Raw genomic sequence first — 20,272 nt, 5'->3', positions numbered from 1 at the left:
GGTCTTACTTTACTGGTAAATCAGACACATATTGTACAGGACTACGCCAACATAAGTCTTGCTTTACTGGTTAATCAGACACATATTGTACAGGAGTACGCCGACATAAGTCTTGCTTTACTGGTTAATCAGACACATATTGTACAGGAGAACGCCGACATAGGTCTTACTTTACTGGTAAATCAGACACATATTGTACAGGACTACGCCGACATAAGTCTTGCTTTACTGGTTAATCAGACACATATTGTACAGGACTACGCCGACATAAGTCTTACTTTACTGGTTAATCAGACACATATTGTACAGGAGTACGCCGACATAAGTCTTACTTTACTTGTAAATCAGACACATATTGTACAGAAGTTAGGCCGACATAAGTCTTACTTTACTGGTAAATCAGACTCATATTGTACTGGAGTACGCCAATATAAGGCTTACATTACTGGTAAACCAGACACATATTGTACAAGACTACACAGACATAGGTCTTACTTTACTTGTAAACCAGACACATATTTACAGGATTTCGCGACGTAAGTCTTACTTTATTGGTAAATCAGTCACATATTGTACAAGACTAAGCAGACATAAGTCTTACATTACTGGTAAACCAGACACATTTAGTACGGAGAACGCCAACATATGTCTTACTTTACTTGTAAATTGGACATATATTGAACAGGAGTACGCCAAAATAAGTCTTACTTTACTGGTAAATCAGACACATATTGTACAGGAGTACGCCAACATAGTCTTACTTTACTTGTAAATTAGACACATATTGTACAGGAGTACGCCGACATAAGTCTTACTTTACTTGTAAATCAGACACATATTGTACAGGAGTACGCCAACATAGTCTTACTTTACTTGTAAATTAGACACATATTGTACAGGAGTACGCCGATATAAGGCTTACATTACTGGTAAACCAGACACATATTGTACAGGAGTACGCCGACATAGGTCTTACTTTACTTGTAAATTAGACACATATTGTACTGGATCACGCTGATAAAAGTCTTACTTTACTTGTAAATCAGACACATATTGTACATGAATACCCCAACATAAGTCTTACTTTACTTGTAAATTAAACATATATTGTACAGGAGAACGCCGACATAAGTCTTACTTTACTGGTTAATCAGACACATATTGTACAGGAGAACGCTGACATGAGTCTTACTTTACTTGTAAATTAGACACATATTGTACAGGATCACGCTGATATAAGTCTTACTTTACTGGTAACCAGACACATATTGCACAGGAATAAGCAGATGTTCATCTTAACTGAATTTGAAAGGAGATTTCCAAACAATTACTTTTCATGACCAAAATTATATGAAGTTATTTTTGGGGGTTTTCCTGTTGCTTTTTGAAGAATATTCTGATTCTTTGTCCTAATGTAATTATGTTATGCTTTGAACTTAGAATAATGTGGTAATTGTTTTTGATTACTAATAATGATTTTTGAATATTTTAAGGCTATCATGACATTTTGTTGACATCAATGTTTGCCTGTTTTGAGATTTCCAATCATTTTTCTGTCATACGACTGTTTGACATGCACTATTATCATTAACTAATATATTTGCACACACTGTGTCTTGCATGATGGCTTAACAAGAGAGAGCCTGGAGCTTTAGTTTCTCAAAATTTACAATCTATTTTGTATACAAAAACATATTGAAACAGAACAAATGGTATTAATATAATGAACCAAATACTGATTAACTACTAATAAATAATAAACATTTTAATCATTCTTGGATATTAATATTTTTCAGCTCTTAGACCTTTTATAACCAAAGGGATATATATAATAAATTAGTTATAAATTATATTGACCAGTATGTACATGTTTATATTAAAACTAACTTCATTTTACCATAAATGCTATTGGCATTTGTATCGCAAAAAACAAAAAAAACAATAGGGTTCTATAAATGTCAAAGAAACAGGAAATAAAAATATCTGGCCTTAGTTTGAATAGTTTTGCTTGGTGACAAGTTATTCATCATGGGGGTTATGTGCGTGGTTATTTTTATTAACGAAAATTCCTGGCAAAGTTGTTTGTTTGAGAATTATATATTAGAGGTCAGCATTACATTATTGTGTCTTAAATTGAATTTGTTATGCAATTTTTTCTTGTACAGTAAATAATAAAATTCGTCCCTTTATAGAAAGTTACTTAAAACAGTTTACAACAACAACAAAAAACTTAGCAAAACAACAACAAATATAACATCAAACTTGCATGGCCATCCCTAATAACTATATTATTTAATATGTCAACATGTTGCATGTTTTACTGAGCTTTTATGAATGTCTGTATTTCAATTTCACACAATTGATGGTATTTAATGGTTCATCTTAATTAATTCATTGTCTCAATTAATAAGTAAATAATACCACATTTTTATGGCATCCATTAAACAACATGTCATACAAATTTTGAAACTAAAGTTTAATACTGTTTAAATCAGTTTTCAGAATGAGTCCAAGAAAACCAGCCTTCACTCAAAGTACAATATTAGTGACCAGTCTTTGTAATGCCACAGCTTTTTTTCTTGTTTGGGAGAAATACTGGTACCGTGTCAATTGGGGTAAATTAGTGTAAAAACCGTGACATTGGTGAACTTTGTGTTGTTCAATCATCAGATTGGGAATTATAGGTCTTCTAAATTGATTGGTACTTAAATGCACAAAACCATCTAAATGTTCTTTTACATGCATGCTTGCTGAATGTTCAGTTTATAAGCTCATTTTATTTGTTTACTTGTAGATAAAAGGCTTTAAGAACAAAATCAACATCAGTTTCCTTCCTTTTTGGGAATTTTTCTTACGGACATTTTCTATTTTTTATTTTTTCCTTGATTGGGAAAGTGCCTTTCACAGGTACTTAATAGACAAAGGAAAAAAAATAATGTTAAATGTTTATGAACACCAGTCATCAGACAGGTCCTTATAATATATTTCCAGGAATGTCAGCAGGACCTGGCGTCCGTGCTCCCTGCCCTGAAGAAGGCTATAGCCTCCCTTGAGACACTTGACAAAGCCTCAATCTCGGAAATTCGAGTTTACACGAATCCCCCATACCTGGTGCTCACTGTGCTGAATGCCGTCTGCGTGCTGTTCCAGAAGAAACCGGATTGGGCCACTGCAAAAATGATGCTTGGAGATCCAAACTTCCTGAAGAAGTTACTGCAGTTTGACAAGAACAGTTTGCCTGATAAGGTGATGTGGGTTTCAGGGGCCTCTTTTTTCAGAAACAGAAATTTATTAAGAATAGCATTTCATTTATTAATAAGTATCATTCCATTAAAGGTTGAGCAGACTGGGTGATTAGTATGGCATGCTTTCTATTATTGGTCAAAGGTTTGATGCCAGGCAGTAGACTTTTTTTCTACTTCTTATTAGAATATTCATTATTGTAACTGTTTGTTTATGGAAGTCATTGAAGAGAAATAATTTGTCTTAGGACTTTAAAAAAGTAATACTTAACATATCTATAAAATGGAACATATTATTGTTAAATATTCATAAATTAGATTGCACTCTTGCCTTTTGAACTCTAGCATTGATTACTCAAAATCCTACAATGTATTGAGCAAATGTTAAAGTTCCATCAAAAGTGCTAAATTATCGGCATGAAATATCTCACTCAGAGTATCAATAACTGGTTATTCCTAAGACATCGTTCTGTCTCTTATCAAACATGTTATGGATATTTAGTCACACTTATTGCAAGGAAGTTTATTCACAATCCTCCGGCCATCATGACTGGGTTCGTTTTCCTTAGTGCAAAGATCAGAAAGAGTTTAGGCTAAGTAAATCTTGGGTTGTTACAAACTCTGAGAAATTGATAAGGAGGAATTTGAGGGATCGAGTGAGCAATTTAACCCATTTATGCCTAGTGGACTCTCACATTCTTCTAAATTGGATCAATTTATTTCCAAAATTAGGGATGTCTAGTATATTTATTTCTATATTTAGAATATTTCTTACAGAAATTCATTGAAGCAAACTGCGCAGACCCAGATGAGACGCTGCATCATGTGGCGTCTCATCTAGGTCTATGCTGTTTGCCAAGGCCTTTTGTCTAGATGCTAGGCATAAATGGGTTAAGTGGTTTTTGAGGATAAATGTAACACAAATCATAATAATTGAATGATTTATTTATTGTTAAACTGTTAACCCTGTACCAATTAGATATGTATTTTGACGCACTTGTAGTCCCTTAGAAAAATAGATTCAATTCAAGACCTTTCTTACTAGATTCAAGTTTTTGAGGCTTCATCCTCAAACCTTACATACTGATAAGCAGCAAACAGCATAAAACCTTTTTTGCACATAGCCATTTTTACTTTGCTTCTGAGAGGGAAAGGGTTAACATAATACTAGTAATCTGCTGTTCAATGCAATCAAAATACCTAAACCATCTCCAGCTCTGTTTGCACTATCTGCCATCATACACATGCCATCTTTGTTTTGTAAAACACAAATGAAAGTTAGAAACAGAGAAGACAATTGAACAAAATATCTGGTACATGAAATGGACATTATTGTTGTTATTATGAATGTATTAAATAAAATTGAATTTAGAATAAAATATGTTATTTTTTTTTATTTCCTAATTGATTGACTCTCTTGGGAGGAAGATCTCCATAACTTGAGACCTTCAATAACTCAAGCACTTTAGTCATCCTAGAGCCATCTTGATTTATTGAAGTTATTGTGTACTCAATAGCAGTGCATCCCTTACAAAGGTCCAATTGTTTCTATTTAATATGGAATTCATAATATATTACAAATTTCTTGTATGCAGCTCGGCTCCTTTCATAATATGGTTGATATTTTGATCTCACAGAAGACTGCAACTCTGAAAACTGTCATGATGAAGTGTAATTGAATAAGATGAAGTAACAAAAAGATTGTTCAATCTTGACATTTCAAAACCTTTTAAAATTGTGTTTTCCTGGATTAAAATTTGTCCCTTTATTCTTATTTTATTGATGTAAAAAGTGTTCAAGCATCTTTTTGAAACTCCCTATTTCTTATAGAGGTCACCACGTTGTAGTGAAAATCCCCCCCTCAATTAGGGCTCCCAAGGTTCCCTACCATGACTGTGTCCTCAAAATAACCTATTAAGATATCAAGTACTGGTTTGGCCCAGGTAATGGACTCAAAAACATATCAGTATGCCACATTGCAATAGAGAATTAATTTAATGGTTTAAACTTCTATCTACAACAGGCTTTCCACAAGCTTCGTAAGTACACCCGCAACCCCGACTTCAACCCTGAGGCGGTGGGGCGTGTGTCAGTGGCGTGTCGCTCCATCTGTGAATGGGTACTCGCACTGGAGAACTACAACGACGTACACAAGGTAGCCCTCTAGCACTGCATGGTACAGTCATTCCTTGTTTTCTTTTACTTGATGGGTTACAAGGGTATAGCCAAAAACTGTTGTCTGCAAAAACATGCCATATCAGAAACAAAAGCTTTGCACTTAATCATGGTAGCCATTTAGTACTGATATCGTCTTCTTTTTTTGGTAATTTCTTAACAGATGCATTAAAGCGAGATTATACTATTTTGTCAAATATTTATTAATTTATAAAAATGTGTAAAAAGCTTATTAAACATATATTTCAATATAAATTAAAATAAAAGTTAAGAAGAACATGTGTCGAAAAATGCGAAATAAGCCAGATATTTAATTCTGAAATCAAAAATGTCTGTACAGTCGAAATCGCCAGCATGTAAATCATGCATGTACGATGTGAATCTAAATTTAGTTTAACGGTTCATTTTGAAATTCCTGCAACGATATCTATTCATACGACACACGAACACTAACTAATAAGACGAATGCTTTGGTTATTGTAGAAAAATATGTGCGAAATATCTTCGTCACAATCGGCTCGGGGCACTAATTTGTCTTTGCTGCATTTTATGAATTTCGTCTTCAATGTATAATTTGTCTTGCCTATTTTGTGTTATTTTAACATATTTTATCAATTTATTACAATTTAACATGTATAAAAAATCATATAATCTCGCTTTAAAAGAAAGATTGCATACAAATTGTATTCAGATTTGAATTCTCGTTTCCCTGCATTTGAACATATTTAAATTTGCCTTAGACAATTTCAACAGACATTTAAATATCTTGTAAAATTGTATTATAGAGGTTTACATTTTATTTATCCCGTTTGACAACAATTTTTATTTTATGAACATCCATTAAAATGAAATCACTGTCCTTCAAGTCAAACTGTTTATTAACAATAGCATGTGAGGTGATGATTAGAAGTTCTGTCCTTTCTGTGAACAGTTATACTTTTACTAGACAAGTGACATTGAGGCTGAATTTTAATTACTTTATAAAGTATTCAACTTTGAAATAAATTATTAATTCAACCATTTCCCAATTAAAATATTATGTTCTGCATCTTACCACTAATAAGTAATTTTTTTCGTGTATAATAATACAAAATCATTTTTATCAAGGAATATGTTAAGTGGACTGCCTAAATTCATAATTTTGTATTCACCACAATAATAGGATTTGTTATGCCCCCGGATCGAATGATCGGGGGTATATTGTTTTTGGCCTGTCAGTAGATCTGTCTGTCATTGTATGTGTCTGTCTATCTGTGCCAAAACTGTAACCTTGGTCATAACTTTTGCAATATTGATGATAGCAACTTGATATTTGGCATGTATGTGTATCTCATGGAGCTGCACATTTTGAGTGGCGAAAGGTCAAGGTCATCCTTCAAGGTCAAAGGTCAAAAAAATAATTTAAAGCAGCGCATTAGGGGGCATTGTGTTTCAGGACAAACACATATCTTGTTTCCATTCAAATATCATGCATGTCTAAGATATAAAGATTTAAATTTTCTTTTACAGATAACTAGGCCACACATTGTACACATGCAATTAACTGAAAATTTCAAGTACATTCATTTTTAGAAAAGTGTAAAGTATCATTTTGTTACAATGCCTTTTTATATTTATATGTTAACTCTTAAAATGTTTATGTTTCATTTTTCTTGCGACATCTAATTTGTTTGTACCATTAATATGTCTATATCATAAACTATGTAACGCCATAGCTGTCTTACGTTGTTCCATTTCTTTCTGTCTTCTTTAGAAGGTGTCTTATTATGTCAAACCGACGTGTTATCTTGTCTGAATGTAGTGCTGACTTGTCAAAACACAGTCTTATTATGTCAAACAGTAATCCTGTCCAAATGTGATTTTGACTTGTCAAAACACAGTTCTTCTATGTCAAACCGTCGTGTAATCTTGTCTAAATCTGGTGCTGACTTGTCAAAATACAGTCTTATTATGTCAAACAGTCATGTTATATTGTCTAAATCTGGTGCTGTCTTGTCAAAATACAGTCCTTTTATGTCGTGTTATCTTGTCAAGATGTGATGTACACTTGTCAGAATACAGTCTTATTATGTCAAACAGTCGTGTTATCTTGTCAAAATCATGTGCTGACATGTCAAAATATAGTCCTATTATGTCGAACCGTCGTGTTATCTTGTCCAGATGTGATGTTGACTTGTCAAAATACAGTCTTATTATGTCAAACAGTCGTGTTATCCTGTCAAAATCATGTGCTGACTTGTCAAAATACAGTCCTATTATGTCGAACAGTCGTGCTATCTTGTCAAAATCATGTGCTGACTTGTCAAAATACAGTCCTATTATCTAGAACAGTTGTGCTATCTCGTCCAAATGTGATGTTGACTTGTCAAAATACAGTCTTATCATGTCAAACAGTCGTGTTATCTTGTCTAAATCTGGTGCTGACTTGTCAAAATACAGTCCTATTATGTCGAACCGTTGTGTTATCTTGTCCAAATGGGTGTTGACTTGTCAAAATACAGTCTTATTATGTCAAATAGTCGTGTTATCATGTCCAAATCTGCTGACTTGTCTTATTACTGAAATTCCCGCTAGAAGTCTTTTTTTCAACAGAAGTTACCAAAGGGGAGATTGTTGATAGGTTTTTGTCTGTATCACTGATTTCTACAATAAGAAAGCACTATAATGATTTTTTTACCATTGAAGGTTTGTACAGTGGGGATTTCGGTACCGTCGCGCGTCTTTGTTCTTGTGTAGAATTACCGAAATCACCGCTAAGAGGAAACGTATGCTGTCAAGAGTGCTTAATAATGATTATTAATATCATATTTGCACATTAACATTTATGCGATGCCAAAACCCAATCATACCGATGACATATTGACCATTTAAGGCGTATTTATAGGGGATTTCAATACGCGGCGGGCGAATGTAGAATTACCGAAATCCACGCTAAGAGGCAACGTATGCTGTCAAGTGTGCTTAATAATTAACATTAATACTATTTTTTTGCACATTAACATTCAAGCAAAGCCAAAAACCAATCATACAAACAACATTTAGACCCTTTTAGATGTAAATATGGGGGATTTCGGTTCTATGTGGGCGAATGTAGAATGACCGAAAACCCCGCTACAAGTCAATATTTTTCAAAAGAAGGTGGATATTGTTGTTAAGTTTTTGTCTGTGCTGCTGCTTTCTAATATCAAAAAAGCCCCCAGATGATTTTTTTACTCTTGAAGGTCTTTACAGCGGAGATTTCGGTACCTGATTGTGCTTGTGCAAATATGCACTATGAATTCATACTTGGAATCCCAATAATAATGTTTATGTTTTAGTTTTTCACTATCAAGCTTGGATAAAAACAATGTTTTATCAGTGATTTCAGTGTACTTTGCAATATTCTATCTTAATAAATAATCAATATTAATGGGGAATTCTGGGGATTTCGGGGAATTTCGGTAATTAAGGGGATTTTGGTATTTCTACACAACGCTATATTTTGGTCATCAATATAGAAACGAACATCATGAAAGTGAACCACATCACCGATGTGAACGACATCACTTAATTTGACATAATTAGACAGTGTCTCGACAAATCAATACACATTTTAACAAGATAACACTATTATTTGACATAATAAGACTGTGTTTTGACAAGTCAACACCACATTTTAACATGATAACACGACTGTTTGACATAATATGACTGTCTTTTGACAAGTGAACGCCACATTTAGACAAGTTAACATGACAGTTTGACAAGTCAACACCACATTTGGACAAGATAACATGACTGTTTGACATAATAAGACTGTGTTTTGACAAGTCAACACCACATTTGGACAAGATAGCACGACGGTTTGACAAGTCAACACCACATTTGGACAAGATAGCATGACGGTTTGACAAGTCAACACCACATTTGGACAAGATAACACGACTGTTTGACATAATAAGACTGTGTTTTGACAAGTCAACACCACATTTGGACAAGATAGCATGACGGTCTGACAAGTCAACACCACATTTGGACAAGATAACACGACTGTTTGACATAATAAGACTGTGTTTTGACAAGTCAACACCACATTTGGACAAGATAGCATGACGGTTTGACAAGTCAACACCACATTTGGACAAGATAACACGACTGTTTGACATAATAAGACTGTGTTTTGACAAGTCAACACCACATTTGGACAAGATAGCATGACGGTTTGACAAGTCAACACCACATTTGGACAAGATAGCATGATAGGTTTGACAAGTCAACACCACATTTGGACAAGATTTCAGGACGGTTTGACATAATAGGACTGTATTTTGACAAGTCAACACCACATTTGGACAAGATAACACGACGGTTTGACATAAAAGGACTGTATTTTGACAAGTCAACATCAAATTTACACAAGATAATACTACGGTTTGACATAAAAGGACTGTGTTTTTACAAGTCAGCACCACATTTGAACATGATAACACGACTGTTTGACATAATTACGACACCTTCTTAAGAAGACAGAAAGAAATGTGACAACGTAAGACAGCTATGGCGTTCCATAAGAAACAATAGCTTATCTCTCAACACTCAGCTTTATTGGATAGTATGTCCACAACAACATCTGCCACAGCAGAAGATTTTATGTCTACTGGAGCCTTGTTATCTCGAGCCACATAGACTGAAAAATATGCCTGGAAATAATTATTGCTCCTATTCTACATTTTTGTTTGATCTTACCGGTACTTGCACTATTCAAAAGGGCCCTGCTTCGTAATAACTGTGTCAGGGGCAAAACTAAACGAATTAATTGTTAAAATATATATTATCATAATTTGTTTGATTGAACTAAATACCATAATTGATTTAATTGTAAACTTGAGTTACTGTCCAATTTGTTCATAAAAAAATATACTAAAAAAATGTATTGAAACCAATTTTTTTCTTCAAACTCATTGGTACAATACCTTTTGACTCTAAGATGAAAGAAAGAAACGCATGAACTTTCAAGCCATACTGTTATTTTAAATGTAAATTACACTAGAGGACAAGATAGACTGTGATTGTGCAGATAAGCAGCTCGAATAAACAATTGATAAATACATGTTTAAAAAAAGAAAGGGGTTTTGGAGGAGTAATAATATGAAAAAAGTCTATTCAGTGCCCCTTATATAAGCCTTGGAGAGTGATTTAACTTTTTTGTACTGTGCATATTAAGTTATTGTTATTCATCACTGAGGTGTTGTTTTTAGCTCATCTATTTTTTGAAAAAAAAATAATGAGCTATTGTCATCACCTTGGCGTCGGCGTCGGCGTTGGCATCCGGTTAAGTTTTGCGTTTAGGTCCACTTTTCTCAGAAAGTATCAATGCTATTGCATTCAAACTTGGTACACTTACTAATTATCATGAGGGGACTGGGCAGGCAAAGTTAGATAACTCTGGCGTGCATTTTGACTGAATTATGTGCCCTTTTTATACTTAGAAAATTGAAAATTTTGGTTAAGTTTTGCGTTTAGGTCCACTTTTTTCAGAAAGTATCAATGCTATTGCATTCAAACTTGGTACACTTACTTACTATCATGAGGGGACTGGGCAGGCAAAGTTAGATAACTCTGGCGTGCATTTTGACAGAATTATGTGCCCTTTTTATACTTAGAAAATTGAAAATTTTTGTTATGTTTTGTGTTTAGGTCCACTTTATTCCTACAGTATCAAAGCTATTGCTTTCATACTTGCAACACTTATTAACTATCCTAAGGGGACTGTGCAGGCAAAGTTATGTAACTCTGACTTGCATTTGGACGGAATTATGGGCCCTTTATACTTAGAAAATTGAAAGTTTGGTTAAGTTTTGTGTTTTGGTCCACTTTACCCCTAAAGTATCATAGATATTGCTTTCATACTTGGAACACTCGCAAACTGTCATAAGGGTACAGTAAAAGGACAAGTTGCATAACTCTGGATGTCATTTTTACGGAATTATGGCCCTTTTTTGACTTAGTAACTTTGAATATATGGTTAAATTTTGTGTTTCGATCCACTTTACTTCTTAAGTATCAAGGCTATTCAAATACTTTCATGCTATCATGAGGTTACTGTACCTGGCAAGTTGAATTTTACCTTGACCTTTGAACGACCTTGACTCTCAAGGTCAAATTATTAAATTTTGCTAAAATTGCCATAACTTCTTTATTTATTATTAGATTTGATTGATACTTTGACAAAACTACTCTTACCTGACATACCACAATAGACTCCACCCAAACCATCGCCCGTGCCCCCCCCTTCCCCCCCCCCCCCCCCCGAATCCCCCCCCTATTTTTTTTTTTCAAGATCATCTCACAAATGACCACCACACCCTCACACTATACCCCCCCCCCCCCCAACCCCACCCCCTCCCCAAATTTTTTTTGTTTAAACGGTTAAAAAACAAAACTATTTATTTTTATTATTTTATGTTTGAAATACCGTCCAACCATCATTGCACCCAAGAATCCCCCCCCACCCCCCCCTCCCCCCCCCCCCTCCCCCACCTCCCACCCGAATCCCCCCCCCCCCCTATTTTTTTTTGTTTTTTTTTTTTTTTTTTTTGTTTAAGATCATCTCACAAATTACCACCACACCCTCACACTATACCCCCCACCTCACCCCCCGACAATTTTTTTTTTTAAACGGTTAAAGAACACAAATATTTATTTTTATTATTTTATGTTTGAAATACCCTCCAACCATCGCACCCAAGAATCCCCTTCCCCCCCCCCCACCCCCCCACCCCCCCGAATATTTTTTTTTTTCCTTTTTTTTGCATTTTTGGAACATAATGTAATAAATGTCCACACCTCCACACAATGCACCCATCTTCACTCCACCCCTCCCTCCTTTGTGATTGAAAATGAGAGTCCCTTCACCTTTAAAAAGAAAATAGATGAGCGGTCTGCACCCGCAAGGCGGTGCTCTTGTTTATTTACCCGATTGCTCTCTGGCTCTATTTTGTATATGAACACCTGTGATTCTGTCCCTACTTGCAGATGGTGAAGCCTAAACAGCGGCGGGTGGAGGAGGCCAAGGAGGCTCTTAAACTGGCACAGAACAGTCTGGCTCAAAAACAGACCAGTCTCAGCAAGGTATGTACAGTCTGGCTATAAATCAGACCAGTCTCAGCAAGGTATGTACAGTCTGGCTCAAAATCAGACCAGTCTCTGCAATGTATGTGCAGTCTGGCTCAAAAACAGACCAGTCTCAGCAAGGTATGTACAGTCTGGCTCAAAATCAGACCAGTCTCAGCAAGGTATGTACAGTCTGGCTCAAAATCAGACACGTCTCTGCAATGTATGTGCAGTCTGGCTCAAAAACAGACAAGTCTCAGCAAGGTACATACAGTCTGGCTCAAAATCAGACCAGTCTCAGTGAGGCACGTACTGTCTGGCTCAAAATCAGACCAGTCTCAGCAAGGTATGTACAGTCTGGCTAAAAAACAGACCAGTCTCAGAAAGGTACAAACAGACTGGCTCAAAAACAGGCCAGTCTCAGAAGGGTTTGTACAGTCTGGCTCAAAAATAGACCAGTCTCAGCAAGGTATGTACAGTCTGGCTTCAAATCAGACCAGTCTCAGCAAGGTATGTACAGTCTGGCTCAAAATCAGACCAGTCTCTGCAATGTATGTGCAGTCTGGCTCAAAAACAGGCCAGTCTCAGCAAGGTATGTACAGTCTGGCTCAAAAACAGGCCAGTCTCAGCAAGGTACATACAGTCTGGCGCAAAAACAGACCAATCTCAGCAAGGTACGTACAGTCTGGCTTAAAACAGGCTAGTCTCAGCAAGGTACGTACTGTTTGGCTCAAAATCAGACCAGTCTCAGCAAGGTATGTACAGTCTGGCTCAAAATCAGACCAGTCTCAGCAAGGTATGTACTGTCTAGCTAAAAAACAGACCAGTCACAGCAAGGTTTGTGCTGCAGATATAGTTGAGCCGCTCTTAGAAGACGGGGCTTAATGCATGTGTGTAAATAAAGTGTTGTCCCATATTAGCCTGTGCAGTCTGCACAGGATGGTTTAGAAGACATTTCCTGTAAACAAAATATTCACTAACTGTGGAAAAAGTCATCCCTGGTTAGCCTGTGCAGACTGCACAAGCTATTCTGGGATGACGCTCTACGCACAGGCATTTAGCCCTGTTTTGCAAGAGGCTGCATTGTTCAGTTTAAGCTAAGGTAAACAATTGCGCTCAGTTTATAGCTGGCGTCGCACATTGTCAAGTATTTACTCGGTACCACTTAAGCCTCATGTTTGGTTTAATCTTGATGAGACTTGGTCTGAATGTTATTCTAGGTGAAGAAACTTTTTACCACTGTATAAACCACATTTATGACTCAATCTTGATGAAATTTGGTCAAGATGAATATCTTGGTTAAATTAAATCTGGCAATGGTTGGTTGGGTTAAAAACTTGTTCACCAGGTTACATCTTGGTCCTAAAGCACTCATCAAGGTTCGATTGGTTCAACAATTATCCAAGATTTAGCCTGGTGAACAAGTTTTCAGATTCAGGGACATACATTTGTGGTCCTTTATTTATGGCAAGTGACCAATTGCCAAAACAGTACGGCACAATACGAAACATAAACACATAGTTAACAGGGTTCCCAGCCAACCTGGAAATCAGGGAAAACTTGGAAAAAGACTTTCACTTTTTCCAGTCAGGGAAAAGTCAGGGAATGTGGGAAAACTTCCTGAAAACAGGGACAAATCAGGGAATTTAGTTTGGTCAGACTTTCCCAACTTGTGTCGAAAAGTCCATACAATTAAAACAGCAAATTGATTCATCTGCATGGCAATGGTGGCTTTGTAGTATACATGTAGCTTAGTGTACTACGTGCATTAGTAAATACCTACTTCTTTCTCTCTTTCTCTTTGTTTATATAGCAGCTGTGATGCACCTATATATTTTTATTGAGGGTGTCTAAAACATAAAATATGTCGAAATTATTATCCTGGAATTTTTATTTTCCATCAGGAAAAAAATCAGGGAATTTTGTTCATATAAAAAGCTTGAAACCCTGTTGTAAAATAAAGCTGGGGTCACCACCTTGGAACAGTCAATGCAGAGCACTGGGAGTTTAAACTGGTTATAGAGCGCTCAACCTCACACTTGGCCTAGCAATAGAGGAACAATGAAATGAAATTACAAACAAGTGTCAACTACATCCCTTCTTTTTAGAAAAAGATTTAAGAATATAATAGCATCATATAGTTAAGTCTCATATTTTAGATTCAGGGACATCTGAACACATGGCCATCATCTAGTCTCATATTTCAGATTCAGGGACATCTGAACACCCTGACAGAGAAGTATGAGGAGAGTGTGAGTCAGCGAGAGCGTCTCAAGGAACACCAGCGCACCACCGAGCTCAGGCTAAAACGGGCAGGAATACTTATTGGGGCCCTTGCTGATGAAAAGGTGGGCAAGATACATAAGCATAGGGTGTTTTAATGAAAACTTTCTACTAATTTTGTAAATAAAATAATTAATTATTATTAACAAATCTTTGTTTTTTCCTGTAAGGCTTATTTTGAGTTTTTTTGTCTGTAGGGGGTATACTCAGTGCTTAAGGTTCAAGACTGGTCTCTTATTTTGTGAATTTTGAAGCTTGAAACGTTGATTTTCACAAGAAGACATGAATTCAAACACAATTTTCTGAAATACAACATATGTACAGAAAATTGAGCATGTGTGACTAGTTTGATTTTTTTGCCTTCTGTTGGTAGTTTAAATGTTAAAACATTTTACATTTACATATCCTCGCTGTCGTTCTCAAACCTCGTAGCTCCAAAATTTTCAAAATATTTTGTTCGTCTTTTCCGAATATATTAAGTCTGGCGCGTGTTTTGTGCTATATCTCGTAGCTCTACGCCAATCAGAGCCCTTGAAATAGCCACATGACGAAATGTTGTAGAATGATTGTTGGCTTTTTTCCCGGCGAAAAGTCGTAGTGACCCCATTTCACCTATAGGTACGTCGTTTCGTTTGGACAAATTTGACAAAAACGTTTTTAATTTTTTTTTTATTTGCAACTAGGAGGTTTCCTATCAGGACGAATTGTCGTACCTCATAAAAATGACAAAACTGTGGTGACAAAATATCGTAGCTATCATGTCTGACTGGCAGTATGACTTATCAGTATGACTTACATGTCTACGGCTTATACCGTATTTTGCAGCTTCATTTGTTTGGTATTTTTACAGAATTTCAATTTCTAAAACATCGTTATGAAAAATGAGACTGTTTTTTCTCTCTCCTGAAAAGTTGGCATTTTGTAGCTACGAGGTTTGAGAACGACAGCGACGATATGTTTTATTTCACCATTAATGCAAATAATGCAGGACTAACATGTTGGTAATAAATGAGAGAGGCATATTTTGTTTGAAATATCATTAATCTATTATTTTATTTCTTCTCTAGCTTCTGACCAACTTGCACAATTGGCAGTCTAGTCATGAGGCTGTTCACTATAAAGTCACGGCATGGTTCCTCGGTCTCATTAGCAGACAGTGCTATTAGAAAAAAAGCATAACTTTTCAACTGAATCAAGACCTCTCAATTTAAACTTAGATACTTCTTCCTTGGTAATGAATGTTAATTGTGACAAAAAGCCTTATGAGACTTCAATTGATGCAGAACTAGGGTGAGCGTAAAACTGTTGTATAGTTAAAAGAATTGTGAAAGTGATACAATATCCACACCTGAGCCTTTAAATAGATGGAGGCACTGTCGCATTGGCTGAATAACATTTAGTTCAAATCGACAGTTGCATTCAGTAAAGCATAACAAATTGAGTGCAATCTTTCAACAAGTTTAAGGGCATTGTTTGAAATGAAAGGGTGACTTGAAGGAAATGTATTGGTCTCTTGTGGGTTGGACGTGCATTTTTCAGTAATCAAGCTCAATCAGGGATAGATGCATGTATAATTAGTTTATTAATGCTCATATGATACAAGATTATATACTTTGAGCTTTGACTCTGATAGATTTCATTAACCTTTTAAAATGATTGATTACAAAATATATGTATTTATATTAGTCTTAATTATGATATAAAAAAACAAACAAGTGTCAAGCTATTGTAGCAATATGTTAAAAATAAATTGTAAAGGGAAGTAGGTTGTTAACACTTCTTTTTTATTATGTCCCCCACTATAGTAGTGAAGGACATATTGTTTTTGCCCTGTCTGTTGGTTGGTTGGTCTATTGGTTGGTTGTTGGTTTGCGCCAACTTTAACATTTGCAATAACTTTTGCAATATTGAAGATAGCAACTTGATATTTGGCATGCATATGTATCTCATGGAGCTGCACATTTTGAGTGGTGAAAGGTCAAGGTCATCCTTCAAGGTCAAAGGTCAAATATATGGGTCAAAATCGCTCATTTAATGTACACTTTTGCAGTGTTTCAATATTCAAGATAGCAACTTGATATTTGGCATGCATGTGTATCTCATGGAGCTGCACATTTTGAGGGGTGAAAGGTCAAGGTCATCCTTCAAGGTCAGATGTCAAATATATGTGGCCAAAATCGCTCATTTTTTGAGTACTTTTGCAATATTGAAGATAGCAACTTGATATTTGGCATGCATGTGTATCTCATGGAGCTGCACATTTTGAGTGGTGAAAGGTCAAGGTCAAGGTCATCCTTCAAGGTCAGAGGTCAAATATATGTGGCCCAAATCGCTAATTTTATGAATACTTTTGCAATATTGAAGATAGCAACTTGATATTTGGCATGCATGTGTATCTCATGGAGCTGCACATTTTTAGTGGTGAAAGGTCAAGGTCAAGGTCATACTTCAAGGTCAAATATATGGGTCTAAATTGCTCATGTAATGTCACTTCTGCAATATTGAAGCTAGCAATTTTATATTTGAAATGCATGTGTATCTCATGGAGCTGCAATTTTGAGTGGTGAAGGGTCAAGGTCAAGGTCATCCTACAACGTCAAACGTCATATAGGGGGACATTGTGTTTCACAAACACATCTTGTTTGCTATTAACTTTTAAGTGATTCCCCAGTTAAATTCCACTTCAATAAGGGTTGTTAAATGCCAGAATTCTTCCAAATCTCTTTGTTTCATTATTTCTTTCGTATATTGGAGCTAATTTACTAAAAAATGATGTAGTTTATGAAATGATGTAGTTTATATAGCAAACTTAAACTGGAATACAAAATCACCAAAAAATGTGGGTCAGGTTAATAAGCGGAAAACGAATCAACTTTTTGTTATACATTTGGTCATCACACAAAAATGAGGGTAGTGTTAGTCAATTGAAACCAAACTTTTGTTGTATGTTGGTTCCAGGTACGGTGGGCAGAGTCAGTGAATGAATTAGACCTGAAGCTGAGCGGTGTGGTTGGGGACACGTTGATAGCCGCTGCCAGTGTCTGCTATATCGGTCCATTCACGTCCAAATATCGTCGCCAGCTGGTGAACGAGTGGGTGGGGAAGTGTAAGGAATGCGACATCCCCATCACCAAGGACTATAATCTGATCGGGAATACAGTTCTAGCTCACCAGGTTAGTATAAGTATTTGAATATTCTGACAACCCATTTATGGCTAGTGGACTCTCCCATTCTTCTAAATTGGATCAATCTATTTCCAAAATTAGGGATGTCTAGTATATTTATTTCTATATTTAGAATATTTCTAACAGAAATTCCTTTAAGCAAACAGCGTAGACCCTGATGAGACGCCGCATCATGCGGCGTCTCATCTGGGTCTACGCTGTTTGCCAATGCCTTTTTTCTATACGCTAGGCATATATGGGTTAATATTCTGACAATTAAGTGTTTAAAATATTTAGTCAAAATATATTCATGAAAAACTAAGTTTTAGACTATGGTATTCTTGATATAACCGGTACTGATTCATGGAATGGGCAGGTGATGTAAATGAATCGATTGATATGTTCATAACACAGTATCTCTGAAATGTTAAATCTAAAAAAAACAGCAACAGCAAACAAACAATTCATGCTGTGTTCAATTTTAGATTCGGCTGTTTTTGGAGAAAACATGAGGTATTTTCATAGCAATCTCGTCGTCCAGTGTCTGCCGTCCGCCTTGCTAAAACCTTGACATTGGCTCTGAAATCAAAGTGCTTCCACCTACAACTTTGAAACTTCATATGTAGATGCATCTTGATGAGTTCTACACACCACACCCATTTTGGGTCACTAGGTCAAAGGTCAAGGTCACTGTGACCTCTAAAAAAATTAATCTGAAAAGCTTTCATTTATTCAAAACTGCACCCGCAGCCGAGCATTGGCATCCGTTATGCGGTGCTCTTGTTAATAATATTTAATAGTAGTTTATTTGCAGTATTGCAAAGCACTTCCCCATATAGCAGTATTTCATGGGAAGGTATTAAAAGCAATTAATTTATAAGGTTTCATCTCTACTGGGTATTCTCCTGGAATTGCATCATGTGCCAATACACGTGTTCATTAATCTGTTGTTTTTTTTAAGTGCATTAGGTCTCTGTTCATAAAGCCCTATAGATTCTTGTTCTTTTAATGCTAACAATTGCTATAATGTATTGCAACTCCTTTATTTCAGTTATTTACAAAATTTAAGAGACTTCATTTTGTGTCTTGTAAGACTCTGATTACAAAAAATGTGTACGCGATCCCTTTTTTACTTCAGTTTAAAGTCTTGTTTTTATATTCTTCCATTTTCTGCAGACTCTTTATACTCTCACTATTAACTTTTTTAGGTCTCCCCAAAAACTGTCCAATGTTGAGACTGTAATTTACACAAATCTTCAAAGGACCATAACTCCCTTCAGGTTTGGTGTAATTAAAAACCAATTTTACCATTTTGTTTGTCTCAATGAGATCTTTCTTAAGATTATTACACTTGTATATTTAGTATACATTAAAAAATGACATTCTGATGCTACTGTAGGGGTTGGAAATGTTTTAGGGCCCCAATCCACTATTGACCTCAGTTTATCAATGACCCATTTTCTGTGACCTCTTCATGACCTCCTCATGTACTTGGCCATTCTTGAATGCAGTGGCAGCTTTTCTGCAGTCTCTTCAATTACCTGTTATCACAAACTTTAAAAACCATGTTTTCTGAAGCCCATTCAATACAATGTATCTCTAAATTTTATTTTAATTGTTTAACCTTTTACCACTAAGATAGTATTTTCATGCATTTTTAGTCCCTTAGAAAGTTATATTTATTTAAAAACCTTTCTTACTAGTTTTTAAGTCTTCATCTCCAAACCTAAGATACTGATGAGCAGCAAACAGCATAAAACCTGAACAGAGTGCAAGTTATTTGTAGGCTGTTCTGGTTTTATGCTGTTTGCACATAGCCATTTACACTTTGCTTCTGAGTTTTAACAATGTGTTAGGGGTCCCTTTAATGCAGTCATCGTTCGCTTATAAACAAGTTGAAGTGGCCCTTTCTGTTTCCCCTTCAGGTGCTGATCTGGCAGAACGAAGGTCTGCCCCTAGACACCCACTCCACGGCAAACGCCATCATGGTGAAGAAGGGCAACAAGTGGCCCCTACTCATTGACCCTCAGGGTCAGGCGGCTAGGTACATAAACTGGGGGAAATACTTCTGATCTATGTAACCATACATGTTATATTGATAATGGATATGTTGTTTGTAAAATCTTGAATTTATGATTTTAGTTCAACTGCATCAAAAGCCTTAAGTTTTAGTGTTTTTCCCAGGAGGGCAAAGGGGCATGTTGCAGAAATTCAAAAAGGGCATTTTAACGCGCGGTTTATGCAAAAAAGGGCAGACATAGGCGTGTTGCCTTTTAAGCCACTTTCACATTTTCCTTCTCCATTTGCCCCAACCT

At 35.9% G+C, this 20,272-nt stretch overlaps 1 protein-coding gene across 1 annotated transcript in view; it reads left to right on the top strand.

Annotated features, from left to right (window-relative positions):
- The window catches only part of LOC127874702 (dynein axonemal heavy chain 6-like), a 279,888-nt gene that overhangs the window by 161,567 nt on the left and 98,049 nt on the right, over nucleotides 1–20,272 (top strand). The window contains 6 exon segments of the mRNA XM_052419240.1: nucleotides 2,992–3,246; nucleotides 5,266–5,397; nucleotides 12,432–12,527; nucleotides 14,717–14,857; nucleotides 17,751–17,966; nucleotides 19,883–20,001. Of these exon segments, the coding sequence (XP_052275200.1) occupies nucleotides 2,992–3,246; nucleotides 5,266–5,397; nucleotides 12,432–12,527; nucleotides 14,717–14,857; nucleotides 17,751–17,966; nucleotides 19,883–20,001 (959 nt within the window).

The sequence above is a fragment of the Dreissena polymorpha genome, chromosome 3 (genome assembly GCF_020536995.1).
Source record: "Dreissena polymorpha isolate Duluth1 chromosome 3, UMN_Dpol_1.0, whole genome shotgun sequence".
In the NCBI taxonomy this organism is placed as follows: domain Eukaryota; kingdom Metazoa; phylum Mollusca; class Bivalvia; order Myida; family Dreissenidae; genus Dreissena; species Dreissena polymorpha.
Note: the sequence above shows the minus strand (reverse complement) of the source record. Positions and strands in the feature narration are given on the sequence as shown.